The 27,621-nt window shown below is 40.3% G+C and overlaps 1 protein-coding gene across 1 annotated transcript in view; it reads right to left on the reverse strand.

Moving 5' to 3' along the window:
* Positions 1-419: 419 nt before the first annotated feature.
* The window catches only part of SPTBN5 (spectrin beta, non-erythrocytic 5), a 97,797-nt gene continuing 70,595 nt past the window's right edge, over positions 420-27,621 (reverse strand). The window contains exons 44-67 of the mRNA XM_074584643.1: positions 26,144-26,332; positions 25,060-25,137; positions 23,520-23,692; positions 22,382-22,472; positions 21,605-21,751; positions 19,868-20,005; positions 18,917-19,173; positions 18,561-18,747; positions 15,883-16,095; positions 15,327-15,523; positions 14,567-14,771; positions 13,625-13,819; positions 12,311-12,466; positions 11,560-11,777; positions 9,853-10,042; positions 8,687-8,863; positions 7,234-7,338; positions 5,597-6,214; positions 4,534-4,605; positions 2,887-2,973; positions 2,427-2,518; positions 2,179-2,264; positions 1,528-1,663; positions 420-758 (exon numbers count right to left, since the gene is read on the reverse strand). Coding sequence (XP_074440744.1) covers positions 584-758; positions 1,528-1,663; positions 2,179-2,264; positions 2,427-2,518; positions 2,887-2,973; positions 4,534-4,605; positions 5,597-6,214; positions 7,234-7,338; positions 8,687-8,863; positions 9,853-10,042; positions 11,560-11,777; positions 12,311-12,466; positions 13,625-13,819; positions 14,567-14,771; positions 15,327-15,523; positions 15,883-16,095; positions 18,561-18,747; positions 18,917-19,173; positions 19,868-20,005; positions 21,605-21,751; positions 22,382-22,472; positions 23,520-23,692; positions 25,060-25,137; positions 26,144-26,332 — 4,182 coding nt within the window. The 3' untranslated portion in view covers positions 420-583. The remainder of the gene's footprint in view (positions 759-1,527; positions 1,664-2,178; positions 2,265-2,426; positions 2,519-2,886; positions 2,974-4,533; positions 4,606-5,596; positions 6,215-7,233; positions 7,339-8,686; positions 8,864-9,852; positions 10,043-11,559; positions 11,778-12,310; positions 12,467-13,624; positions 13,820-14,566; positions 14,772-15,326; positions 15,524-15,882; positions 16,096-18,560; positions 18,748-18,916; positions 19,174-19,867; positions 20,006-21,604; positions 21,752-22,381; positions 22,473-23,519; positions 23,693-25,059; positions 25,138-26,143; positions 26,333-27,621) is intronic.

A 27,621-nucleotide genomic window follows, 5' to 3' on the forward strand; every position in this document is an offset into this window, starting at 1 on the left:
CTTAAAAATTAGTAACTCCGGGGGACTTTTTTTCCTGGTAACCTCATCCAGAAAGAATTGGAAAATAGTTAGGAAACTGTTGGTTAATGTGTTGTAAAAATGAAAGATCGTGGAGACTACAGAACGCTGCAGGAATTATATAACAAATGTTCCCTTTGAGACTTCTACTCCTGTGGTGCACAGACCGCCCAACCCTCTTAAATCTTATCCGTTGATATTTGCAAAGCTACTTGCAAGGTGGCTGCTGTTCACTCACAGCTTGCACCTCGAGCTCTGCTCAGTGCTCCCCATTTCTGTCTCACAGAGTCACTGTCTGGCCTAAAGGTCCCTCTGCCCTTCCCTCTTCCATTAGGTCACTTGGAGTAGATATCGCTTAGGTGATATTATGAATGACAGAGTCATCGTATACACAAAAGTATACCAGATGCAGTCCTGTTTAAGTATATTTAATGGTTTTACTAGATTTAACACATAATTAAAATAAGTTCCAAGGGTAGTGATTAACTTAAAACATATCAATACGTTTCCAGAGGGCTGGATTAAGATGTAATGGTGAAGGATCTGGTATTCATTGAGGCAAATGTCATTTTTCTCTTCCTGCTTCTAGTAGAGATGGAAGCAGCTTTGTTTGATTACCAGTTTGTTCTAGGCTCAGGGTGGTGATAGAGGCTCGCGTCACTGTAGTCCCATCATCCTTAAAATCTCTGGAAAATTCTGCAGACTCTCTCTCTGGTTTGATTTTGAAGGAAGGTGTTCTCCTATCAACAACATGCATCATCAGAAAATCAGGTACAATCATAGGGGAGTTTAAGTCACTGTGTATATGTAAGAACTTGTTAGGCATCTAGCTCAGTAGCAAAAATCCACCAGGCAGAGGGACTAGGATTCCACATCACAGTCTGTTAGATTTTTCAGACTCCAAACGCAACAGAAATTGATCTACACCACAGGCCAAATTTCCTCATTTGTCTGTGTTTTACATGCCTGTGTTTGGATTCTAAAAACAGCCTTTGAGGAAAGTATTCAAACAGTGCGACTTTAGACAACTGGTTTGGCTCCTTAAATTAGGAGGCTGGGTTTCTCTTAGATGCTGCTGGAGTGAATATTCAGAGGAAAATCCAAGGCATCTATTGTAGACTCCTGCTCTGATTCCCTCATCTGTTGGAACAAGCCTCTCTCTGTTGAGCATACAGGTAACCCAGTCTTCAGATCAGATACTTTATTTCAAGAACTTTGGTGCCTACAATAGGTGATACAAGAATTCCTCTGGGTGTCCCAACTGGTCGTCAACCACAGTCACGATATGGCTGACTATAGTCAGGCCCATTTTTAAAAACTGTCTGTAGCACATCATAAATGGCACAAATTAATTGAGGCAGGGTCATACTCAAGAATAATGTATTTTACTGGATTAGTGGCAGAGAAGAGGGACTTATTGACGTCAGGGCAATCTCCCTTTGTAGGTGTCTGCTACCTAAGCACAAACAGCAGTGACGTCAGTTCAGCCTTGAAGCGCAGAGCCCCTACCTTGGGAGTGAGCTTTTGCTGGTTAGTCTTTCAGCAGAGTCTCTGTCTGGAAAATCCCATGGTCTTGTCTGGGAAGTCTCTGTGTTTGGGGTGAAAGGCTGCAGCAGCATTGTGGAATGTGATCTGCTACTCTGTCCTGCAGAGTCAAAGAACGCAAATAAAAACCTTCTGAAGTAGTGTTAGAGGCAGAGTTTGCCAGTTCTGGGTCCGTAACAACTTTCTCTGAACATCATTGTTATAATTGTGCTATGGCTTCCTTTCCAGTAAGCCTAGTGAGGTGTCCAGAAAGAGATCTAGAAGCTAGATCTAGAAGCTAGATCTTTTTCTACATCAACAGAAAAGCTGTTGATCAAGATTCAAAGCAACCCCTTAATAAAAGGATGAATACAGTCCTTGGGCAAGGCCCCTCCTCCCTGTGAATAACCTGATGCTGGCTGCAGTACAACTGAAAGGCTTCTTTGCAAGTCACCCTGGGCATTCTCCTGCCAGGTCATTACATCGCAAGGTGGCAGGTGACTTGTGTACTGCTGTCTAACAGAGACAAAAAGGACGGCTCAAAATCCCCCATACTAAGGCCACTTTCTCATTCTGTTCCCTTTCTCTCACCACCACTTGCTAAAAACACAGTTCATTCTTGAAGCGAGAACGTACCTATATTGTTCTGTAGTGATTGCAGCCAGTCCTCCATCAGTGTCTGAGAAGGTGCTGCAAAGTAATACTCTGCCCCATCTCTCAGCCTGTAAATAAAGATAGGAGAAGGTGAATTCTAGTCAGCTTTTTCTTATACCTGCTGCCCTTAAGACACTTCGGTTATGCCTCCTAACAACATACAGTCTTAAGTGACTGTAACAGTACAGGTAGCTGTGTAGGCTTTTATTAGTGCACTTCTTAAGACTTACCGCAACATGAAGGCATTCTTTTTCCTGATGTAATTTACCAGCCTCTCACATTTGGCACCAGCAAGGCTGAGGGACAGGAGCGTGGATACGTTCTGAAGGGGGATGAAATTATAACAAAATGTCTTGTGTGTCTTTTCTGCTAGGATTCAGTTCCATACCAACCTGCGGGCTGACTACACACCCACACTATCTTTCTCTGCTTTATAACTAGAATCACTGAATAGGAAGAACCACAGAGGAACAATGGGCTATTGCATTATGTCTTGAAGGCAATTCTCAAATAAGATACTTCTTTTAAGGAATATGCTTGAAAATTTCTGAAAGCTTATTATTCTGTCTTACAGTTGGTATCAGTTGAAGAGTTGTTGAATTTTCACTCAGTTGACATTTGAAAGAGAACTGATTACCCCAGTCCCAAAGCAAAGCAAATGTAACTAGAAGGATTCAAAAACCAAATTACCTTAGATGCTTCTTTTTCATCATTATAGAAATCAAGCTTTAATCCATCAAGTTTTACGTAGAAGGATTTCCAAGACCTTGAGCCTGGCTACATGGATAGAAATGGTAATAAAATCCAATTATTAGCTATATATTTTATTGGAGTAGTGAAATCTTTCATGTGCAACTTCCATAGGAAGCCAGGAGCTCCCCAGATTATGATCACAGAAGCTCTTTTAGTCATGATTATCTCCTAGAAAAACAGAACCTGCTGTAGTTTCTGGTGTGGGTGATTCAGGACAGGTCTCTCTGAGTCATGACTGAAAAAATGGTAAAATATGATATGATATGATATATGATATGATATGATATGATATGATATGATATATGATATGATATGATGCAAGCAAACACTACAGCATGTTGTGGTCAGCATCATCTTTGAGAGAAGGTGGGTAATCGAAGTCATGTCTAGTGACTCCTAAAAGCTTCGCTTTTTTCTGGCCCTTGCCTTCTGGTCACAGTCTTGTTTTTTAAGTGTGTGGTTTCAATCTAATGTGGCTGCTGAATTCTTCTTCATATCCTAAACTAACCCCAGTGGAATGGTACTGAATACTGTGCAAAAGCAGCTGCCATTTCTTACCCCAACTACGTACCAGTGAAAGGTTAGCCTAGCGCCATGAGACCCTTCTGGATGAAGGATCCCATTACTTGTGTATATTCTTATTTTGTTATGCCAGTGAATCAAGTTGACAATTGGGTCATTCAGAGAAAAGCAAGGAAAAAGTCCTGGGGAAGGTAAGTCATAGTTTTTCTTGTTTGGTAAGACGGAAGTTGAGTATCACAGCAGACTAAATTCAGTGTATCCAGAAGAGAGGAAAACCTAAATTTCTCTTCCAGAAGATGGAGTCCATACCAGATTCAATTTTTTAGAGGTCTTTCAAGTTAAAAGTTTCAGAGGAAATATTCTATGGGACAAACAATCCAAGATAACTTGTTTACATGCAATACCTCTGCAAACACTCTGGTGCCTACAGATTTGTGGTGAATATTAGAAAATTTCCTGCCTGTTATGATCACTAGCCTACTGGCCTGAAGTGAGATTCTTTCCCAGGATGAGAATTCAGATTTCAGTTTCATTCAGCCCTGGATTAAACAAACCACTTCTTCAAAGATAAATGGAAACTTTAATTCTCTTCTAGCACAGTTAGAAATTATAAGCATTGGAGGCATGGGAGTGAGGGCTTCCTCTGCCAAAAACCCATCATATGCTGATACAAGCTTGTATTTTTAAATTTTTTAAAAAATATTCATTTTTTTTCCCCCAGTTCAATTGATATATTGAAACTTGTATTTATAATTAGGGGAACATACTTAACATATTCCTACAGCCTAGGCTCTGGTTCATAAATCCATTAAATGTAGGCAGACCCTGTTCTGCACGATTCCCACGACAGGTAAAAATTCCCTTGTCTCTTTCTCTTAAGGACTTGATCAGGTACTGCTAAAGTCAGTGGACACAGCTGCATGTGTTTTAGTAGTAAATTAATTAAACCCACAGTCCTGAGCTCCTCTTCATCAAGAGTTTATGCTGAAGGAGTCAGACCAGATCTGGACTAAAACTCGAAGGAAAGATGAATTAACCTAGAATAACAGCATTTGTTTCTACCTGTTGTCTTCTTGGAAGGAGCTGGTCTCTCTTTTCTAGGAATCCCTCCATATGCTGGAGACTTGCAGAAACCTGAGACACAAAAGAACATTGCTGTTTAACTTTAAAAGGTGCCTTAAATGTACATTATAATATCTGTAGGTCTTTCTAGAAAAGTTCCACACAGAGAAACTGATCTCTACTGCTTCTAGCCCTTACATACACAGCACAGCTAGAAATTCTCTCTAGGTTGCGGTTACATCTCTGATACACTACCTAAATGAAGATAATTCACGTCCTTCTAGAACAATTTGCTCATGGAATTTCCTCTATCGTGGTGTATTAATTAATTAATATTATTTTTATATTATTAAATACAATTTACAACTTAAATTGCTGAAGTTATTCACACCACCCCTGCAATAATACTGAGTTACACTTATGTATAGTGTTGTACTGGCACACTTGGATGTGTGACAAAAACATTCCTCCTAAAGTGCAAGAAGGAAAGGGAACAATTTTTACCTGTCCATGAGTTTACAGTGCACTTCCTGCCAGGGTGAGCAAACAGGAATTGCTGGTCCTAGTCTTGCACCAGGGCAGCTCTTTGGCAAGGATGCCGCTAAGTCCTGCCTCTCTCTGACTTCTAACCTCAGCGGACACTAAGCACCACCACCTCACATAGAGGGTATGGGTAAATCAGCAGTCTTGCCTCCTAGTGAGACAGCATCTCCTGGTTCTTGTTAAGTGCTCTGCTGAGTATTCAGCACCATGAATAACCTCCAGTTGGGGAAAGAAAAACAGAAAACAATACAGTTGTTAAAACCTAGGCAATAAAGCTGACCAAATTAAAAATGCTTTTAAGCTATACCTAGCTGCTTAAGTCAACAATCTTTTTGGAAAGTGTATCAACTGCAAAGGCATATGAAATGCCTCTGGCCGTTCAGATCCATGAGTGTATCCACTGAAATGCCTACTGTATAGTGCTCCGTGACTTTCATACAAAACTTCCTATGTTTCCTTATTTTAACTAGCACAGGACAGCAGTTTTGTGAGGAGAGAGCCGGAAATCCCCGGGACTTACAGAAGATGTATTCTCTAATCTCTGCGAAGAGAAGTCAGACAGCATTAAGTTTGGTGATTTATCTAGTGACCTTTGGCCAGGCTCGGGTGGAGTTGCCATTACTTTTGTCTGCAGATTGGAGAAAGAGGAGCCTCCAGCACTTTTTTCCTGAGGTGATAAGAGGCCTGTGGCATACGATTCTGACAAACTGCTGCTGTGTTGCTGGCTTATGGGAGTAGGAGATAAAGGCGAGCTTAAAGAACTGTGACTTTCCAAAGATGTAGCTCGTGGATCCACTGTCTTTGGTGTAGGTGGAGTGATAATCTCACTGAGCGTCCTCTCAGCTTTCATTTCTGTTTTGCTGCTCAGCACTTCTGGGACTCCCCCAGCAGTGAATCGTTGGAACGCTGATGGAGACTTTTCGATGGGGGAGAAAATAGTTTCAAGTGGGGCCCTCCAGGACAGGCTGGGTAAGGGCACAGATGGCAGTGGTGTTGTGCTCTTTATCTCTGGCACTTTTGGTGGTGTATTCCTTTTGTCAGACGTTTTTCTTTTCAGAGAGGGAACCCGAACAACTTTGCTTTTATCCTTCTGCTCACTCTCTTCTGTGTCCACTTGTTTCAGAAGATTCATCTCCCTCTGTAGGACACAAGTGTTACTTTTTTAAAATTACCTTCATAGCACTCACGGGTACTTACCTAAGATTTTTTTTTTATTTTATTTTAAGCAGGAATACTTTTTCAAATACATTCTTTCCTGGCATTGAATTTTAAGGCCTTTACCTGCATTAGCATTCTTAGAGTTAGAACTGAACTTAATTCCTATGTTCTGGGCACTATTTTGCTGCCCAAACCATGAATACTGATGGCAGTTAATCTCAAATACAGTGAATCCTGCCCTTGCTAAATTCTCTAATGGCTGAGTCTTTAATAGGCTCTAGAGAAACTATGCTTCTTTTCTTTTCTGTGGCACTGCTTCTTTTAGTTTTCTGTGGGAACAGTGAGTATCTAGAGGTGTTCTGCTGGAAAATTTTAGAGTGGAGGAACTTTATCCTTTCGTTTAGCCAATTCACAAACCACTGAACAAAAGGCAGACTCAGCTAAGCTAATTTTTAGCCTAATGCCAAACACAAAAGCTCTGTTTCGCTGGTTATTTCAAGAAAGTAATTTAAAAACCCATTGACGCAGACGTGGGAGGCTGACTGAATATTTTTGGTACCTAATACAATTCATTATAGAACTCTGATGCCAGAAGGAAAAAGGCCTCTCTCTGCCTTGGTGTCCTTTATTTTCAGGCCTTTGCTATCCTCCAGCACTGTCAGGTGGCTGCAGCTCCCTACTGAAATTCTGAATGAATCAAAATCTCTCCATCCATGTAGCGAGAGATCACCCTGTTTCTCACACAGCCTTTTGCAACGACACACTCTTTTTGCTCCTGGCAGAAGAAAACTTCCCTTCTAGAGCTTTTGCAAGCTAGCAAGACTCTTCTGATCCACATATGGGTCTCATTCTTAGCTGCTCTATCTGCAGTGTCTCAGCTTTGGTCAGTCATTTACTCCATCTCAGCACAAGCGTTAATTCTTATATAGAGTGACTGAGCCCCAAACATTAAAGAACCCACATTATCCTGTTTCATAGACAGCTCATTGACCTTCTCACCTTAGTTTTCCTGCTGAGCTGAGCAAATTTCTCCTCCTGAGCTGCGAGCATCTTCTCAAAATCATGGTGTTTCTTCAGTAATTTCTCTACTTCAGACACTGAATCCTGAATGGAAATATTATCAGATACAGAAGTCCAAAATCAAGTCCATCAGAAGAGATTATGCCTAAAATTTTCAGATTTACCCATTCTATTTAGCCAAATGATGATTCCGAAACTTTTGTAATTGAATGAGAGCTGGCTGAGTGACAGAACTCAGAGGGTTGTGATCAGCGGCACAGAGTCCAGTTGGAGGCCTGTAACCAGTGGTGTCCCTCAGGGGTCAATACTTGGTCCAATTTTGTTCAATATATTCATTAATGACCTAGATGAGGGGACAGAGTGTATCCTCAGCAAGTACCTAAAGGGTGGGTTTAAGGAGGACGGAGCCAGGCTCTTTTCAATGGCTCCCAGTGACAGGACAAGGGGCAATGGGCACAAGCTAGAACATAGGAAGTTCCGTTCAAATACACGGAAAAACTTCTTTACAGTGAGGGTGACAGAGCACTGGAACAGGCTGCCCAGGGAGGTTGTGGAGTCCCCTTCTCTGGAGATTTTCAAGACCCGCCTGGATGCAGCCCTGAGGGATGTGGTTTAGGCAATCCTGCTCTAGCAGGGGAGTTGGACTAGATGATCTCTAGAGGTCCCTTCCAACTCTGAAGATTCCGTGATTCCGTGATTCCGTAATGTCTAAACCCCTTAAAAGAAAATGTTTGTAGCTTGCAGTCTGTCTGCTGTACATGAAAAAAAGAGCTCAAATAACAACCTTCCTTTTTTCTGCAAAGCCATGTAGTACCATGACTTCCAACTATAACTGTTTACATACATATTAAGTACTTGGATTCCAGCTTGTGCTAGACACAGAGTTTATTCCTGCCCTACAACATAGGTATCTTAAACATCTCTCTTGCTCTCTGCTTAGTTTTCAATACCCAAGTTTATGACATTGTTTTCCCATCTTATAAACCATCAGAAGACAGCCAATAATAAGAAAAAAACCCAAAACTATGGATCTGGTGTTTAAATAGGAATTTAAACCTAGCTGTCAAGTCTTCTGTGCAAAACATTCTACTGCCCAACACAAGGTGAGGAAAAAACCTTTCAAAACAGGCTTTCAGCTTGACAATGAAGGTTGAACCCTCTGCAGGTTTTTTTTATGTGAAAAAATGGTCTGGAATTCTTCCCAGTCTTCTACCACCCCCTGGTAGCCACCACCTCCTGGAACCCATCACCATGTAAAATACAGCAACTGTCCTGGCCTCACTTCTGTAAGAGGACAGAGCTCCTGCCCTTTGTTATCTCAAGGGTGCATTACTGTTTAGATTGTGATTAACTTCAGGCCCAAGGTGACACATGCTCCAAGCACTCTGTATATGCTGAGAGACATTTCAATAGCGTTGCAGTGTTTACTCACCCCATAGCTAGGATCTGAAAGAAAGCTCTCCTTGGCAGCCAGCCATGCTTCTGCTTGTTCTAGCTCTCTGCGGAGCAACTGAATCTCCCAGTTTTCTTCATATAACTCTTTCCTCATGTCCCAGCTCTCCTTTACCTTCTTCATCAGGTCTGTCAGCTCTAACAGTTTTTCTTCAATCTAGAAAAAACAACATTTGCAATGCCAGGAGGTGAAAAATCCAATCAGGCTTTCATGTGACAGCCAAGTAGCGTTTGGTCTGTCGTCATGAACCAGAAGATGACCTCTAGATAACTTCTTGGTGTTAACATAGTTTAGAAAGGATGTCTGGGTCCTCATTTTTCTTACTTGAATTCATTTAGCCTGCATGTTGTATAGCTATATATTATAATTGTATGCATATTCCACATACTATAAGACCAATATTCTGCTATATGCTTTGCTGCAATGAAACTTTATACCCAGGCAATTTGCAGTATAGAGCTAGTGAGAACAAGATTCAACAAATACATCCATTTATGGCAAGGCAACAATGGAGAGCCTTAAACTGTAGAAAGTTCTCTAATTCTTTCTACAACAGAAGTATTGTAATCTTGCATAAATTCTGAAGATGTTTTTGATGGTGTGATCTCTGGATCTATTGACAGTATCAAGACAAGCTTGGGACCACTGCAAAGGTCAGAGTCTAAAGGTACCATAGATAACAGGATCACAGAAATTTTAACATTCTTGCCCCTTTGAGTCTATAACATTTCTGAAAATTACATACCTTTTTGTCTACTCAGGGACGTCACTCCATCCTATAGTTGATTGCATTGTGATGTATTTTATCCTAGGTCTTGTGTAGTTAAATGCTAAAATCTCATTTATGTGGCACATCTTTTCTGTGAAATAGCAATACCTCCCTACCCCCCCACATAGTCATCATCAACCCAGAGACTATTCTTTTATGGTCAGCTTCAAAATCAGTTGTTAGAGGAGTAAGAACTCTAAAAGGTGGGGTTTTTTTTTCCTACATGTGACATGAAGTCTGCAGCTTTTAATGGTAGAGAACCTGATTCTCCTGTTTAGTTCTTCTGTTTTGAAAGAGAGACAAAGCTGCAACTCCCGCCTATTTAATGTCCTATTTGTTCACTCCTGTTTGGAAAATATTTAACTCATCAACACACCTCCACAGACATGAAATGTCCATTCTTCATCAGGTCACCTCCTGCCCGCTGCATTTCTTCATATTTTAGCCACTGTTTCTCTATCTCACGCTTGTATTCCTCATGACGCTTGATAAGCAGTTCAGCTCCCAGGACATCATTTGCCAGTTCCTCAGATATCACTAGTGCATGCATCTCATTGGCCCAGGCCCTACAGAATAGAGTCAAAAGGGTGAAAAACAGAAGGAATCTGAGTCTGTTGGATACTCAGGAATGCACACATCCTATGGCTGCAGAGACATGCATACAGACTTTCACTTGCTCACGAAAGACAGGAATATACCAAAACACTGGTTAAGGTTCACTCATACATCTGTGGACTTTTATAACCTGATATAATATTCCCAGTGCTGTTTCAATACGTAGCCTGTTAGAAAGGCAGCTGCAGCATCTGTACACACTGAAGCATTGCACATTCAAATCCTCAGAAAGAACTGTAACTGCAAATGCCCAGGCTGTATACATTCACAGTACTTTTATACGTGGTACAGGGACACAGAGACTTTCAGATGTCCATCTAATCTTATCAACATGCATGAAAGTACTTCATACGCATACAGAGCACTCACGCAAAGAAGGTACTGTTTAAGGAAAATTTTCTACTCCAAGAGCCTCAACTGGCATACACGAATGCATCTTGATTTACCTGAGCTCAGGATCTATCCCTTAGTGTAGTAAATGTCCAATAGTCAGTGGTAACCACTTCACTGTCTTTGTGTTTCTACTCCTGTCATGGATTAACTCTTCCATTAACTACACTGAACTAAAAATGTCCATATTTCTTCTGTGAGAAATCCTGTTTAAAAAACACTATTTCCATCAAAAGTGTATCAATTTTGATAAAAATAACATTAAAATTATAAAATATAATATTTTAATGTTGGTCTGCCACTTTGAGTATAGCATATTTCCATTATTTATTTCAATTTTTACATTAGACCTCTGCTTGTGGATACTTTGGCGTGATTGATTTAAACAAAATGAGATGCTTAGCTCAACATATCTTTTTTTAAAAAGTAGACTTTGTAGATGCTTTAAACATTCATCATTTTGTTCTAATTCAGTTTAAAAAAGGAAAAAAAAATCATGGAATTTTCCAGCAATTGAATTCTTGCAAAACACTGACCCCTAATAAGAATGGACAGAAGAGTGTGTGCATATGGCCAATCGTATTAAATACATGTGTGTGAAACACTTTCAGCACTTGAGCAAGTGCTAACCTATTCTAGAAGGTTATCTTTAATGTAGTTGTTTTGACTCTGAGAAAAATGGGCGCTGGTGTCTGTATAGGTGTATAAATTACTTGACTATCTAGCAGAGACTCACCTATCTTCCTACAGAACCAACAGTATTTTCAATTGGAATTGTAAGACTGCCAAATCTATCCAGAGTGACTGAATTCTCCAAGACTGTCTAGGAAATAGTCTAAAAATGTGGGTTTGTCATGCACGCTGTGCTGAAGTGGAGTGGCACGGTCACCTCTGATGTGTGGTAAATTCTGTGAAGTGCTGTTGAGAAGATGCCATGTATTTATTCAAAGAGATTTGCAAGCAAGCTGCAGAGCATCTGGGACAGGAGTCAAATAACTGACAGGTGTAATTTAGAAAATCCTATATGGGAAAGACATGAAATAAGGCCCACTGCCAAACTCAAGGGGCCAATACATACATCAGCTCCCTGCAGTCATTGAAGTAGAGCTGGACTTGTTCTGCCTGGCTCAGTCTTGCCTTCCTCTCCAGAAACTTCTTGTCCAGGTTTCCCCAGCACTCATCCACATCTGTGAGTCTCTCCATAATGTTTTCCTTGACTTGAGGGTATGTGCGGCTGAGGTGCCAAGCCTCTCCCCGAATCCGTTCCAGCTCTTTCATGATGGCTCCTAGATCTCTCTGGAACAGAGACAGAATGGATTGTAAGAGCATCTTACATCTATCTTACATCTATCAAAAGCAGATTTTAAAGATGGTGCATATCTTTTCTAGCCACTGGCTGCACAGAGGCTGGAAATATGACTCTGTCAAGACTTTCCTCTCAGTTTCCTCCCAAAGCCTTTTAACATTCATCATCAAACACCAAAGAAGAGTCTTTAGATGTGACACACTGATTATTTTGATAAGTGTGGAGTTGAAGTCTCTTGTAGCTCAGATGATACCTTTGTAATTATAATAACAATTTGGAACAGATTTTAGAAGAGAAGCTCATCCTTAGAAGTAAAAGCGTTAATAATATAATATCACAATGTTAAAAACAGGAGGAAAAGCCTCTCTTCTGAGAAGCACAATGAATATTTCAGGGTGCAATAAATTTATCCTTTGTTGTCCTGCAAAAAAGGCACTTGAGAGGATTTCAAATCAAGCATCAGTCTCCTCTTTTTTTTGCCATTAATGCTTTTCTGACACTGTTTCATGGCAGATCCCCTTACCTCTACTCCCTCAAGCTGGCTGAGAAGTGTCTGTACACCTGGAAGATCATATCCATAATCATCTATATCCACCACTGCCTCTTTCTCCTGCATCCAACCCTTTATTTCATCGACGTCATGATCATATTGGTGAACTTGTTGGGCTGCTCTTAGATTCTGGAATGAAGAAACAACTTAACGGTAATACTATATAACATATCTGCAGCACAAAAAAGGGCAACCTTAGTACGTCCTAATGCAGTACAGACTGAACAAGAGTGGGAATGAAACACCTTCCCAATTAAGTCACCTGAAAGTGAGGTGTTCAAGCCAACCCAGTTTCCTCAAGTTCTCTATGTCAATGGAAAGAATCAGATATCTCCAAAGAGCAATTTATCCCTACATAAGACAAATGATCAAGCTGGAGAGCATGAATTGCCCTCTCCAGGTAGCTCTCTCAACCAAAGTAAGTGTCTTAAAAAACTTGCATGGAATAGAGGCCTACACTGCAAACAATGAAAATAAGAGGAGTTAAGTGAAAATTAGGTTTTCTGAAATGAGAGGATTAAAAAATGTTCTTATAATATTTTACATTCAAACTACATAGTAACAATTATCATGTATTTAGTGCTGCTAACACTATAGACAATAGAGGGTCTATTGTCTAATAGACAATAGAGATTGCCTATTTCATAAGCAAAATGTGTGTGTAACGCTAGTGAAAAAGAGTTGAGGACATCTTATATTTTATGTTCTCCTTAAAGCAAACAGAATTGTTGAGTTCTATGTGTCCTCTCTGCTTTTCAAACACATCTGTGACCTCAGTTTCATGAGAGGGGGTGTGATGATTTAACAGCTGAATGCTGGCAAAAGGTAGGGTGGTTGTCTCTGTGTCCTCTATCACCTTCTCTCCCATATGCCTTCTTTGATTTCAAGTAATTAACTCAGCAAAAAAAATCTGAAGAGTTTTCAGCTTGTTTAATAAGCTGAAGTCATTCAATAAAGAGTCCAATGAGTGCCAGAGCCAGCCTCCTGTTAGTGGTGGTAAACCATTAGACTGGCTTAGTTTTTCAAGAAACCAAGGATAACAGTGAATTAAGGAAAACAGAATTACTCTAGGCTGACAAATATCTTTCAAGTATAAGCCTTGCCAGGAACAGTAGGGTAAGCAGTAGCTATAAAGGGAAATGGACCAAGAAAGAATAGAACAGAATATACCCATTACTCTTATAAACATGGTGTTTCAACATGAGCAATGCACTGGTTTAGGAAAAGAAGAAGGAACATGGGAAACTGCAGGGAATTCAATGCCCCAGTTTTTCATGTATTTCCTACCTCTGTCCTTGTCTGGATAGCATGGCATAGTTTCTCCCACGTCTCATTGATTTGCTTTGTTCTCTTCTGGATAATGTCCATCTTGCTGTGGCCCTCCTTCTCTAGTTTAGATGCTAACTCATTTAAGGAGACAACTTTGGAATGTCCCAGAGGTTTCACCTCATTTACAAAATCTTTAAACTTTTTCTCCAGCACCTGCAGGATAAATGGTGACACAGACTTAGATACAAGAATTTCTGCCTACCTCTATGAGAGAGGCAGAAGGAATCACTTTCTCTGTACTGTATAACACAAAAACTATGTATTGCAGTCTACAAGTGCAAATCACTTGATAAACCCAGATGGTATGGAGTCAGAAGACGGTATCTATTGTCTTGATCATTTAGCATCTTATGTCACAGAGAAAAATCACCCACATCCTGACAAACAGAGACTGCCCAGATCAAGAGCTAAGAAACGTAACCGGTTAGGCTTAACATAACATAATGCAGCAGTTGTTGAGGAGCAGACCCTGTGAATGATACCTCTCTGTACTGTGTGCCCTGAGGAGAAATTTATCCTTGAAATCATCAGCCAGAAGTGTGAGCACCACATCTCAGTGTTTTCCACTGAAATTGTTACAAGACCATGGCCCTGGTCGTGTCCAATTTTTTAGGCTGTGTCGAATTTATAATCAGGGCCAGGAGTGAAGTGCGCTGACCTCACCTTATCCCCAAAAAAGCTAACTTTCTGATGCATCTACTTTTTCTGTTGGAAGATGCTATCTCAGAGAGCCCTGTATAAGCAGACAGAAACCAGTCTGAGTTCTTGCTGCAGAGAAAACTGTTTCACTTAGTTTTTGTCACTGTAACATGTTTTACTGTCAGCAGCCACGCAAAATCTGCAGCAAATATATTCCTGCTTTGCCACACAATACATACAATACCTTTCTTTTTCTTTTACCTCAACATCATCTAAGTCCTGCCCATAGTCATCGGACTCTGCTACAGACTGTTTACTGGAAAGCCATGCATCCACCAGCTGGAATTCTCTTTCAAACTGATAGAGCTGGAATTGTTCTTGCAGGCATTTTCTCTGGGTCTCAGCCTTCTGTAGGAGAGACTGATAGTCTGCTAGGATCCCCTGGAGCTTTGAAAGTATGGCCGGACTGCAAAGAACAAGAATCAGAAGGTATGTCTTTGTTTTACTGTTCTTTTTGAACATTTTCTTTCTGACAGGTTGAATTTACAACACCTTCAAAATACAGAAGAAACCAGATAACATCATTGAGTGAGTTACACCAAGCCATTAAAACCAGCTAGTTCAGGAAATTGAATGGCTGTTCTTTTCACTTCCTCCTCCACAGATATAAAAGCAAACTGACAACGAAAAACAGTGAACCGTCACGAATGTCCATTTCCTTTCCAAAGCACAGTGTTTTTTGAAAGTTTATGGTAAATGAGAACTAGGTAAATGAGTTCCTGGGAATAGACAACGGACAAAGAATTGGCCTGTTGTTAAAAAACAACAGTCATGAAAACATTAAAAAAAGCTTTTTGGGGGCTGAGTGTGTGTGATGGTGGTGAAGGATGGATTGATGTCCCCTGAAGTCATATTTCTGAATAAGCCATCAAGCAGCCACTGAGGGTTGAACTTTTCTGTATTTGCCTTCTCTGGGCATTTCTGTTATATGTGGAACAGAAGCCTGTTTTCACTTTCTTACCTCTCTGGGCTGCCTTTGTTTATTAAGCTGGCACCTGTCTCCTGTGCTTTCTCAATCCGAGGTCTGAAACCATCCATGTCCAGCTTGGTAGCTTCAAGCTTACGCAGTAAAGCTTGTGTGGATTCTTCATTTTTCCCATAATCAGAGGTCTCCAGAATGAAGCTCCTCTCTGCCAGCCATGCCTCCACCTCCAGTAGCTGTAAAAAATACAGGGATGAGCCTGAACACAGCTGTGATTTAGGTCAAGACAAAGAAAACTGGATGCCCAAAGAGACACATCAGTGAAAACAGAGACCAGCTTAGGTGCCTTCCTGTAATGCAATCTTGCAGACACTATTCAAACAAAATATGTACCCAGAAGCCAGTAATTAAGGTTACATATTTATCCCTCACTTCAGTTACTTGGAAAAGTAACTGTTATTTCTCCACTGTATCTATGCTTACCAGATATGAAAAATCTGCTCCTATCTCAGCACTTACATCCATCCAACAATACAGGTACTGGTTTTTTTAAGCAAAGAAAGACCAAAATAAATCTCTCATGAACCATCTTTACCTCATTCAGGAACAGATGGGCCTCATATGACTGCATCAGCCGCTGTCTCCTCTCTTGAGCCTCTGCTTTCAAGGTTTCTACAGAAGTCTCAAGCTCCTTCAGATGCTCCATAATCTTTCGAGAGGCTGAGTGGCCTCCCCTTACCAGTTTCTGCCCTGTACTGAGCACTGCTTTGGTCAAAGCATCCCGACTGCTTATCTCATTCTCCAAATTCTGGAAAGAGTAAAGAGTAAAATGACAGACCAAAAAAAAACGTTATGGAGATTTTTATACCAGATAATGTAGTCATGCAATTCCATTATAAATCTCTTTTCTATACACAAAGATGGGTCAGAGATGCAAAGACTGAGTGAACGCTCGAAGTGGAGTGGAGGAGTTTTTTGCGGGATGAAGGAGTGATTACAGAAATCAAATATAGACATGAAGTTTGGACCTTGGTGTGCGTCCACCTCAGGGTGTGGAGGGAAGAGGTTCTAACCAGAAACTTCTTATCTGTAGATTCCACTGAGATAAACCCACTTCCACCCCATTACACAGTGTTTCTTGAATTAAAATATGTCTAGGGAAGAACAATCAATTCACCTGCTTATCAGTATTTACCACTTGCCAACACCTTTGTAGAAGATGCAGCTTTGCATAACAGCCATTGCAAACACTGTGAGTATACATACGACCAGGCAACCAAGAGGAAAAGGAGAGAAGAAAACTACTTGAACCAGTTCTTAAAGACTTTACTTGAAATTAATTTTTGAAGACTAGTAGATTTTAAAACCATGTGCATACCTCCATATGCCCCCTAATATGATATTTGCCTGGGTGGCTAAGGACCATGCCATCAATTTGTCTGTGGGTGGATGCGCATTCCACAGCTAACTACACCTGAGCACCTTGAGCACAAACAAACCCCACCATTTTACAATTGTTGTGTTTATTTTCATAGCTGTGAAACAAGCAGTTTCAGAGTTAGACTGCAGTGCAGTGTTAATGTAGGAGAGAGGCCTTCTCTGAGGAGAGGAGCTGCTTTTTCAACTTAAATATCAGGCTTGGCTGGGAAAGAGCTCTGATTCTAATCTTGCCTTTAACTTCCCCCTATTAATTTCAAGATAGCCACTATGTTGTTGAAAAGTGACACCATATTTGACCCCAGCAGAATGGAATCCAGTGGCAAAGATTATAAAACATCTTGTACTGTGTATTAATAATAAGCTAGCAGCGTGAAGAACAACTTTGCAGTTGAACATTTAGGAACATATATTCACAGTACTTCGTTTATAACAACAGGAATTTAAAAAAAAAGAGGGGGGGAGGGGAGGAGTGGGGGGAAACTGTTCCAAACAGAGCAGCTGTGTGTATGCATATTATATTTGTGTGTAAATGCAGTTTTGCAAGACAGTATTTTTTTTTTTTTTAGGTTGATACATTTCGCACACAATCTTTTTTGTGGTAATGGACCAAGGACTGAATTTTGGAAATCTGGCTCATTAAGACAAACAATGGAGGGTGGAACTGATAGTATATTCAATTATTGACTGTTATGTTACATCTGACATTTGTTTGCCTGTAAGTCAACATTTAAAAAAAAATGGTGTAGTGACTCTAGCTACTAAAAGATTGAGAATTCAAAGCTTATATTTTAATTCTGCTTCCAGGACATTAAGAAGCAAAACGGCATTAAAAAAAATGGCATTCATTAAATTGTGAGTACATCTAGGATAAATCAACTTTTTAAGAGACTTCATCCCTGTCCTAGTATGTCACCTGTAGCAGTCTTGATGTTTTACCCTGGGGGCATTTCAGAGATTTTGTAAGTTCAGACTTTTATTTGTAGACATGAAGACTGCACCAAATGCTTGAGCTTACTCTCTCTATTTATATGTATATATATATAACACATACTGCCACTTTATAAGATGTTCTGTCTTTCCCAGCCCTATTGGAGATTGCACAGACTTTCCCCAGAGGCACTTGACTTTGCACTTAAATGTTATTTGCTAGAATTAAATACCAATAGCTGCTGGAAACTTTTAGCAGGATTTTATTTTTTTTCCTTCCACCTCATGTTTGCAAAGAGACAGTGCTCCTTATTAATAAATGATTAGGAAGACAGCTGCTGTTTTATTGGTACTTGAGATGACAGTGGTCCAGGCACTGCTTTCTCTGATGGCCCATCTGAACCTTGTGAAATAATTCAGCAGCTATCTTGAAAGCTGCCAGTGGAACGAAGGTCAGCTAAGGCTTATCATGATATCCTGTTAACTCCCTCCCTCCAGAGTAGAAAGAGTTTTGGGGAAAGATGTTTTCCTGGGAGCTCATCCTGAAACATCTGAGAATCATTGTGCTTCAATGTACTTACTGAGTTTCAAACCATATTTGTTAGGACATCTGCTGCCCAAAGAAGCTATGATAGGATGCACAACAGACCCAATGTGTCCACAGAAAAGCATATGGTGTGGTACCTACACCACTGCAATGACAAGCATTATTGAATCCCACATGTTGCCAAGTCATGGACATATATTTCAAAAAATGTCATTATTATCAGACATGGATTAGAGTAATCCCTAGCATCTTGAATCCTGTTAGCCAAAACACAGCAGATGAAGTTTGCCAGAGGCAAATTGAATTCTGCGATCTCTCTTTGATTCTAAAGACTGATAATTGTTGTCACATGACATTACCTGGTGCTTTTCTTGTAGACTCTGAACAGTTGCCAGGGATTGGCCATAATCTCTGGAGGAAGCCATGGGGAGCTTCTCATGAACCCAGGCCAACTCCTCATCAACATCTCGGAAGAATTGGTACTGAAGTCTGCTTGCCTCCAGACTCCCACGTCTCTCCTGCAGAGGATCACGAAGACTTTTGTATCTGTAGGTTTTAAAGAAAACCCAACGAGGACTGCAGATTAATAAGGACTGAATGCAAAATGTTCTTTTCAGAATGATGTAGAGAAGGAAAGAAAAAAACATTTGCAGGGAAGAAAAAAGCTGATAAAAATAAGAAAATGATGGCAGAAGAAGGCCAGGCACTCACACACCTCTGCACCAGTTGATCCACACTTTCTTCTAGTTCATCAGCAAGGAAATGCTTCTCCTTCTGGAACTGCTGAGCTGTGACCACAAGCTCTTGTAGCCGGTCCCTATGGCCAGCAATATCTTCCTCCAGTTCCTCTTGTTTCTTCAGATGACTGTTCAAAACCACCAGATCGTTGTAACTATATGGTGCTTTCAACTCATTTTCCACATCTTCCAACCATTTCTCCATATCCTCTACACTTCGCTGAAAATGAAGGCCCTGAGGACAAGCACGAAGAAAAGGTCATTTAAACCTTTAGGTCAGAAAATATGATATAAAAATCTTGGCCACTTTCAGTAAGAATTACACACAGACACAGAGAAACTTTCTGGTGCTTGATGAACTTTTCCCAGATATGATGGTGGTCCAAATGAAGAAGACAATTCAGTCAGAGTGAATGCAAGAACAGATGCGGAGAACATCAAGAGCTGATCTTAATTGTGTTTCACAAATACAAATAATGGACACAGTACCTTAAAAGAAAGCCATTTAAAGGGAGAGCTCTATTTTATACCCACAGAGTGTCTGATAGCCCATGCAAAACTCAGTCATCAGAAGTCATATGCCTGGAGCTAGAATAATGTGGGCTTTTTTCTCAATGTGTTGGAGAAAAGATGCCATGGGGACAGATGCAGAGAGCTGACATATATGAGTGAACACATTTTCCCTCAGGATGCCCCTCTAGAATCCTGATCTAAACTAGCAGCAGAAAGCAGAAGGGAACAGAGCCTACAAATCCCTTTCCCTCCATAGGGATCTCTGGTCCACACTTAGTAGTTTCTTTGCTTTAATCGTCTTTAAGAATCATGTCTGATTGTATCAAGTGACACAGTCATAGATGAGATGTGTAGCAAGGCAGCCAAGCTATCTCTGGAAATGACACCAAACCCAAGTACTGGCACCCCTGTATTACCTTGTAAGTATCTTGCAGCTTGGCCCATTTATCCTGGCAACTTGCTAGCAGTTCCTCCCATAGCTCTTCCATTTCCTGTAGTCTGGACTGAATGGCTTCAGGGGCATAGTGCTTCTCACGGAGCATCTTCTCCCCTTCCTATAGCAGAGAGAACAGTCAAAGTTTTCTTAGTTTGCTGAATGAATATATCACTTTTACCTCCATAAACAGTCTGCTGGCACTGTTATGCAAAGGGCCAGCTGCAGCCATCATCTCGTAACATAAGAGATAGAAGCTGCAGAAACGAACTAAAAACAGATAAAGGCAAAATGCTTATTGAAACTAGGGCAGATGCTGATTTTCCTGTTTTTCTGGCCTCTGAAATTATTTGAAATGCTAGAAGGCAATGTTAGAAGACAAAGGGTAAAGAGAATCTTCATTACATAACACCTGCATCGCCTAAAAGCTGGCAGTGAGCCTAGTTTGCAAGCACTCAGTTTTTTCTGTGATGTTCTGCATTCTATGATCACTGAGATTGCCCAGCCACCTGTCCTTTTCTATTCTGTTCCTTACATGTTGAGAAGTATCTCATACAAGTGAATGACTGTGTGATATAATAAAACCTCTTTAAACCATGTACTGTTCTCCCACTGTATTATGTAATAAAAGTTTACCTGCATTTCTAATCTCTGAGCTGCAGATGCTTAACTGGTTGGCAGAGGAAGAGGTAGAGGGGGCACAGCAAGACCTTCATCAGGTAGAAGAGTCTGTAAGTCCCCCTTAAGCTGTGACCAAGTTTGCTTTAGAAAGCTAAACTGAGCTAGTTCTACGTTTTGCAATGGGGAAGAGGAGGCACAGCAAGAGAAAGATGCCATACCAGGACAGCAGATGTTAATTTTCTTCTAAAGAGCAGCTTCTAAGGCTATTCCAAACAAAAAAGACAGGGCATCAACAAATAATGAGACAGAGATTGTGCAAACAACTCTTTAAAACTAGATTAGTTTAGAGAGAATTGTAACTCCACCCTTTAACCCTCCTGTTGTGTCTGTGCACAGGAGGGGGTTAAAAAAAAAGAAAAAAAGTTTATGTTGGGGTTCTGCAATACTGGATGTGGGTGGGTCTGAGGAGGGAATCTATCTTTAATGCTTAGTTATCATTTATTGCAAAATACAGCTAGTAAACACTGTGCTGAAAATAAGGTTAATAAACACGTAACAGTCTGTCCTTCCAAACTCATCATCTGATCACAGCTTCTGCCAAGTATCTGACAAAGCTTGTCAGACTTCCCTCATATCTCTCCTACCAGCATGTCTCTGCAAAGGCAACTCTTGAAAACTTTTCTTGATCCTTTTTGTTGGATACATCTTATCTGGCTTGTTGAAGTTTTGCATCCAATCAGCTAGGTTCCCTGCTGCAAAGAAATAGGTGCACCTCTAAAGTGGCATTCACCCCAGAGAGATGTCCCTAAAGTCAGTGGACTAAATTTTTTGTTGAAAACACCAACCCCTTTCCATTGCATGCACAGTGAATATACATAGCAAGGTCATGCTAGACAATGAGATAGAAGTTGAAAGAAAGCAATGGACACAAGTTCTTGATGGACTAAAAGAATAAGCTTCCCAGTCCCCTCAGGGAAGTGTGAATGATGTCAGTGAGGGGAGAGTGATTCCCCCTGGCTTTTTTGAGATCACTGTAACAGACTATCTGCAGTCTTTCATGCCAGTTGCCCAGCCTTGCCATCAACCCCGATTCTCTCACAGATTTGATGGAGTCCAGGCGATTTCTGTTGGCCATGATCTCTGCTTGGAAAGTCTGGTGCTTCTGCAGTTTGGTCTGCAGATTGCTTGGATCCTTCCAGCTATCATCCTGGGCAATGCTGTTCTTCTCATTGATCCAGGCAGCCACCTTTGGGGAGGAAAGAAGAGAGGTAGACATAACCTTCAGTGTTTCTTCAGCTCCAACCTGCCACGCCCTTCTTTCATATGTATAAAACATGGGACTAGTGAGTGGGGACACAAATGAGTAGTCCTCCTGAGGTTCTGCTTCCCTAAGCTCCTCATGTCTTTCATAATGAAGTCACCCCTATATCCCTGTTTACCAGCAGTTACCTGGAAAGGGGGCTGTCTCCATGATATAGTCCCCATGCAGGGAGAAAGTGAGTGGGTGCACGTGTGTATGGGGGAGAAAGTGCAATTACTTCCCTATTGCTACCCTATTGCCAGTATCTCACAAGAACTAATTTGTCTCTTCCCATGAATTTTAAGATGGTGGCATGTTCCCTTTTAATGCATTTATTTCTTCTGCATTCTGCTGGCCTCCAATGCACAGTAGATCTTTCATATGGTGACTGGAGGGAAGCTGTGACTTGAAAGCTGAAAAATATCCCTTCACTCTTATCCTTGTGTTTCCTAATATCATCTCATTCCAGACTCAGTTCCTTGATTTTTCTCACAGTAAATCTCTTCAGGAATTCAGATCTATGCAGTGCAGTATGTTTCAAGAGACCAGAATACCATGAATCCTGTGTAATTGTACCTCAAAGGAATTCCTCAGCAACTTCTGCAGAAGCCTTGACTCCTCTAGCAGATGTCTGCGAGCAGCAGCATTCTCCAGCAGTTTCTCTTTTCTGAGATGAAGACAGATGTGTGAGGTAAAAGCCACGGAGTGAATTAGATAGGATAAGGGTATTCAATTTTCACCTCTAAACCACATGTGATCTAACCCTCCATTCTCCACGAGAGAACTGTCAATAACATGATTCAGGTTGTCAGAAAAGATGCTCAGGACACTATAGGAAGCTTTACTAACAGATAAGTGTGTTTAAATTACACACAAATTCTGTATATATGACGTCTGTCTCTAGGAATCACCATTATGGCCTTTCAGGGTACAAGAGAACAAAAATTCAGCATGTTTCTTACATGAAAAGCCAGGGAATATGATGGTATTTGTCACTGATAAACCAAAGTTACACCATCTTTTCATCTTCTTTTTTCCGAATGTGGACCTGCAGCACTTTATTCATGCTAATGTAGGGATGACATAGTTTGATCATATTAATAAATTAATATGTTCACTAAAGGGATCTCCAATCGCTCTTTGTAATTTTTAAATATATCTTTTCATCTACCATAGCACTGAATACAACTGCTTCTACTGTCAGCATTTATTTAAGATGAACGATATGGAATGTGCTAGGAGAAATAAAGTAATTCACATGAAAGGGCAAGATCTGATCAGAAAAATTGCAAATGCCCCAGTAGATAATTTGAGCAGGGCTTTAGGATCAACCCCATTAGAGCAGTGAAAAAGTAGTTGGGTACCAAATGACCTTTCTTGATGGTATTAAATGATAATGAAGTATTTAATGGCACAGCAGGCCTCTGTCTTTTGTTTGCAGCACTGTCCCTATGGCCAGGCCAGGATACCAAATTACAGGAAAACTGCCTTTTTCTGAATCCCGCTCCCCCTGCACTTAACTGTATTTTGGAAACCTCCTAATGAAATATTGACTAGAATCAGGCCATTTTGGCAAGACCACGGTGCAAGACACAAAGTTGAATAAATGCAAACTAGTTTATGGCTCTCTTAAAACATTTAAAGATATTAGTCACAGGGGAGAGTCTCATTGCAAAAGAAATGGGTGGCTGACACAGGAAAGGTTTGACTTCACCTCCTCAGAACAGCCTGGCATTTGTTGGTGATGTTGTCCGAGTCATAATGTTTGTTTTGCGTTAGCTGCTGAGCAAATGAAGCCATCTCATCAATTTTCTCCATCTGAGCTTCCAGTGCTTTTTCAAACTGTGCGTGTTTCCGCTGTAGGCTCTCCACACTGGACACTGAGTCCTGGATAGAATTCAACAAAGGGAAGCTGCTTTCAGTCAGAGTTTTCCATCCACAACATTGATAATCCAGAAGCTAAATGGCATTTACCCCACATTTGCAAGCTGTCAAGAAAATTTATTGGTCTTTGAAATTTATTGGCATTGAATCTGAGACTTGTGGCCTAAATAATGTTCTATGCATGGTCTGAGGCCATTGTTTCGGGGTAAAAACTGAAAGCTAAGCTGGATGCTTAGCTTCTCTTGCATATTGTGCTGCATAGAACATACCACTTCTCAAGACATAAAGCATCAGGTCCTAATCGTAAATCAGTCTTAAGACAGATGCTATTTTAGAAGCAAATGTGGGATGACAAACTGAGATCAGAGTTAAGTGAACAAATATGTCACAGAAAGAGATTAAAATTGTAGCCTCGGTTTCAACCCACAGAATTTGGAAGAGCTCAGATCCAGATTTGGATTTGAGGACTGGAGTCTGACATTACAGTTAATCTGAAGAGAAACACAGAATCTGACTTCTTGTAACATTTGTGAATCCCAAGCTTAATGACTCAGAGTTCTCTTTTCAGCACCCCTCTGCACTATAATCAGTGGTGTCAAAATGTTGTTACTGCAATAAACTCTGCTTTCCCACTACTCTAAAGGAAGCAATAAAGCTCACATCAAATAGGTCAGAAAAAAATCTAAACTTCTGGGTCCCTTTCAATGACTTGCATGAGTCATTGAAAGGGAAGGTACTCACAGAGCATTTTCTGTGCATTGCTGAGCTAAATATGACTGGAAAATGGGTGGCTCCTTCTAGGTCTCATATACTCATTTGTTTTTCGTACATTTGTTCACATTATGCCTCCACTGAAATCTGAGATGTAATGGTACTTCCTGCAGACACAACTAATTTGGTAGCATTACCTATACAAAGTGCAGGGTAAGTTAAGCATCAGAATGTATATCCAGCACCCTGCGTAGTTTTTGCAACCCATGCTTCGGTCTGTGGTTTCAGTTATTGCAGTGTTACTGGTACCTGAGGTAGGTAATCTAAAGCTACACTGGGTACATCTGCAGCGACAGCAGCGATGACTTGCACACTGCTGGTAAATGTACTTGGGTCAGATATGACCAGTTAGAGAGATGCAGTCTCATTTTCCTGCTATCTTTGGAGTAGTTGGACTGTTTCATTACTCTTGGGGCTGAGAATCCTGTCCCGTGTAAAGTATCAAGGAAAGAAATCTGATCCTAAACCGTCAACAAGATGGAGCAGTAACTTCAGAAGGAGAAAGATCACAGGAAGGTTCAGAGCACATCATCATACTTCACAGCTCCCTTTCCTCCAGACTGATTGCAGAGAAAATTGTAATTTCTCGGAGCACCTACCCCTAAGTCCTCATTGGCTAGGAAAGCCTCTTTGCTGCTGAGCCAGCTCTCAGTCTGTTCCACATAGCCATAGAATTTCTGTATAGGGAAAAAAAGCAGTCATAAACATGGTGTAAAACAGAGGCAAACCTGACTTTGACAGAGTATGCTGAAAAAACCAAACTTCCGGGGCTATTCAAAAAATGAACTGCATAGCACTGGATGGCAATAAGCATTGGACGCTACAAAAAACACATGTGTAAAAATTATTATTGTGAATTTTTCCTTTATAATATAATATAATTATTTCTTTTTGTCTAAGACCTAGGATACAATACAAGTATTTGTAGCTTGTTTGCTAATAGTGTAGAGAATGCTGTGTAAGGTAACTGGCCAATAAAAAGGACGGTAACATGGCCTGAAATAAGTAGAATGTACTGCATAAATAAGCATGAAAGCAGCCCTTACCATATGGTTTAAGTTCTCATATATATGAAACTTTTTAGATGGGACTAGTAGCACCAGCTGTTATTTGAGGTACTTGACATTCCCCATTGTAAAATCTCCATTTCAGTTATTTCTAACTTTTGCCAACAAGCCATTTGAGCAGAAATTTTGTGAGATGACAGTTACAAGGAAGTATTTCTGGAAAACTAAAGCCAAAACAGTTATTTTCTTAGAAAAATGCAGGGAAAAACACAGTATTTTGTCCATGCTAAACTTTTCTTCAGGTTTTTTTTTAAATACTTGCCTGTTTTTTGGGGGGAAGTTACGGAATTTAGTAAAGTAGTGATGTTCCATTCTAAGTATGTGCCTTTTTCCAGATGTATGAGAGTTTGACCAAGTTTTATAGCCTTTGAAAAACACCTGAGCACATATTCCACAAAAATTTCTTTGATTTGTAAAGGTACAAATTCTACAAGTCTTGCCACCACTGAATGTGCCTGGCCCTCAGCGTGCCTTCTGGAAACCGGTGAAATATAAATTAAACACCTAGTATTATTAGCATATCTTTCATTGTACCATCTTATAAATTTGCTGTGTGTATCGAGGAAAGTTGTCAGTGGCATGTGAATTCTCTGTCATTGAATGTCTTTTTACTCACCTGTAAATCTTGTGCCTGAAACAATTTTATATATTGGTCCTGCCATGCTTGGATCAATTCAGACCAGGCTTGCTGTAGTCTGGAGAGGGACTGGTGAATCTCAGGGGTTGCATAGTGACCAGAATTGCCAAGTTCTTGACCATAGTTACTGAGAGAGTTGAATCTTTCCACTCGTGCTTCAATCTCCTCCTAAAATACATTACTAAGGTTGATGTCAAGGGCTTACGGAACGCCAGTTATTCAGCATACAAGCCTTAAGGGGAAGAATATGGGCTGTAACTTTCCGACACTAATATTTGTATGGAAAATCATTCATCTTTGTGCTATGTTACTGAAAGAGCATAGAATTGCCTAAGAGAAAATAAACATGGACAATAAATTACTTTATTGCTCTAGGAATAATTGGTCTCCTACCAATCAAAATTGGGATTAAATTAGAAACAGATTAGAAAATGCTTAGATATAAATGAACACAGTTTTGAACTGTAATACTGCATCCCTCCACAGTCTTCCTACATAAAGGTCGTTCTTATGAGAAACACTGCCTAGAATTTTTCCTCTCCTGCCAAATAACTTGGCATTAGATTACTGCATTAAAGACAAGGTTTTACTTTATTTTGTAGTGTTAAAATTTTACCTTTTCCCTTTACATTTGACTTTTTCACCTAGTCTGAGGAATGAGTTATGCCTGTTTCCTGAAGGTGAAAGCATTATAAGCAACTATGGCCCCTGCAAACTGAATGTGGAACTCCTAACGTAAACAATCTGAAAATCAAAAAACCCATGAGCTGAAATAATACCAAGTATTAACCCACAAACCACCTTAAAAACTATGAGATGTACTATTAAATGTCTGAAATTAGAACTGCTGCTTTTAGGGCTTTTTCGGGGGGGTGGTGGGGGGGTGGTGGTGGTGGTGTTGCCCAATCATAGGTAATAGCCATGGAAATGTAAAATGCAATGTAAAATAGCCATTGTATTTTTTTAATCCAGATAAGCACCTTGTGTTCAACTCTAGTGTCTCCTAAGGACTTTGGTTTGAGCCACTAATCTGAATGAAGAAAACCCCTCCACTTTTCTTGTCTATAATTTTAGTTTAGTCAACCCAATACAAAAGAACATATTGCCTGGATTCCTCCTTTTCTGCGTGACTATCTCCTTAGAACCATTTGGGTTACTTTACTAACAGATATTAAAGACTTAGATCTTGTTACCATCTAAATTTGGAGGACATTACATCAGTGGTTTGTATTATTACTACTGTGACAAAGAATTACTAGCAAAAACATTAAGTCTGTGACATGAGACAGCACTGTTAAAATGGAAGGCTCCAAAAGGAGAGGACTCAGCTACTTCATACTAAATTCAAGTCTAGAAAAAGAATCAGGATCTTCAAACTATTTGTTCTAATAATGGGCGTGACAAAACACTGGATATTAGTCATGATTCTGTGAACATGATTTCTAGAAAAAGTAACA

This window comes from Larus michahellis, chromosome 4, assembly GCF_964199755.1.
Source record: "Larus michahellis chromosome 4, bLarMic1.1, whole genome shotgun sequence".
Taxonomy (NCBI): domain Eukaryota; kingdom Metazoa; phylum Chordata; class Aves; order Charadriiformes; family Laridae; genus Larus; species Larus michahellis.